Below are 1715 nucleotides of genomic sequence, written 5' to 3'. Positions count from 1 at the left end.
TATATATATATATATATATATATATATATATATATATATATATATATATATATATATATATATATATATATATATATCGTTTTTTACAAATATGAAGCTTGTATAGGGTCAAAATTAACATTTTGAGATAGGTGGAGAGATTGAAAACACATTTGATCTAATATCAACTCCAGTAAACCTTCAATAAACTTATTCTTGTTTTATACGTGTCTATCTTCAATTACATATGCTTCATGTGGATTTGCAGCTGTTGTTGCTAAAGGGTTTGTAGCTGTTAACATAACCTTCCGTAACACTGCTGGAGCGAGCAAGGGTCAAGCAGTGGCACTAAGAAGTGGAGCAGATTTGTCAACATTCTATAGCTGCAGCTTTGAAGGGTATCAAGATACATTGTATACACATTCTCTGAGGCAATTTTACCGAGAATGTGACATATATGGCACCGTTGACTTCATATTTGGAAATGCTGCCGTTGTTTTGCAAAACTGCAATATCTATCCTCGTCTCCCTCTGAGAGGACAATTCAACACGATTACAGCTCAAGGAAGAACTGATCCGAATCAAAACACAGGAACTTCCATACAAAATGCAACTATAAAAGCTGCTGATGATTTGGCTCCAGCTGTTGGCACCGTAGAGACCTACCTTGGGAGGCCATGGAAGGAATATTCAAGGACAGTTATCATGCAGTCTTTTATGGACAGTTTTATAAACCCTGCTGGTTGGCATGAATGGAATGGTGATTTTGCATTGAGCAGCTTGTACTATGCAGAATATAATAACACAGGACCTGCTTCTAACACTTCCAACCGAGTCACCTGGCCTGGTTATCACCTCATCAATGCCACAGATGCATCCAATTTCACCGTCTCTAACTTCTTGGCTGGGGATGATTGGATTCCCCAAACTGGGGTTCCATACTTAACTGGCTTGATATAGTAAAGTAAAATGTTTTTCAATGTTTATTTTTGTAATCTGTATGATTTAAGATATTAAATTAAAACACTTTTATTAATACTAAAAGATTTTATATACACAATCTCACATAATACCGTTTATCGTTTATACACAATGATTTTTAAACAAAATATATATTTAATGTAGGCTACATATAGACATTAAATAGTTATTGGTGTTGGATTTGCGTGGGTTAGTGTCGGTTTTAAAATTGACCCTAAGTACAGATGACTTAGTTGATGATAATTCCTTAGTATTTCTTAAATTGATTTTCTAATTGAATCTGTTTAGCATTTTTATTTTAAAATTTATTGGCGTTAAGTAATTTTTTTTTTTAAATTTTAGTTTAATTCGTGTTTGATTTGGCCAACGCTAATAACAATAGTATAAAAAAAATATGGGGTACCTTCATGTTTAAAAATATAAATGAAACAAATAGAAAATAAATTATAACATATGAAGAAGATGACTGTAGATGAAACAAATGAATGTGGATGAAGGAGATGAATATGAATGAAGGAGATGAGTTTAAATGAAGAAAATGAGGAAAAGAATGTGGATGATAGAGATGAGTTTAAATGAAGGAGATGAGTTTAAATGGATGAAGCTTATGATCTTTTTTCTATGGTTAAACTTTTATAAATATTACTTACTTGCTACAACATTGTGTCAATGTAGTCTTCATTGCAAGTGTGAAAACTCGCACTCTCTTTTCTCTATTGCTAGTCTCCTCTCTACGTGAAATTCATCTAATAAAA

General features: G+C 32.3%; 1 protein-coding gene across 1 annotated transcript in view; it reads left to right on the top strand.

Moving 5' to 3' along the window:
• The window catches only part of LOC106771715 (pectinesterase-like), a 2078-nt gene extending 1139 nt beyond the window's left edge, over positions 1 to 939 (top strand). The window contains exon 2 of the mRNA XM_014657719.2: positions 248 to 939. Within this exon, the coding sequence (XP_014513205.1) occupies positions 248 to 939 (692 nt within the window). The remainder of the gene's footprint in view (positions 1 to 247) is intronic.
• Positions 940 to 1715: the final 776 nt, after the last annotated feature.

This window comes from Vigna radiata, chromosome 8 (genome assembly GCF_000741045.1).
Source record: "Vigna radiata var. radiata cultivar VC1973A chromosome 8, Vradiata_ver6, whole genome shotgun sequence".
NCBI classification, from domain to species: domain Eukaryota; kingdom Viridiplantae; phylum Streptophyta; class Magnoliopsida; order Fabales; family Fabaceae; genus Vigna; species Vigna radiata.
Note: the sequence above shows the minus strand (reverse complement) of the source record. Positions and strands in the feature narration are given on the sequence as shown.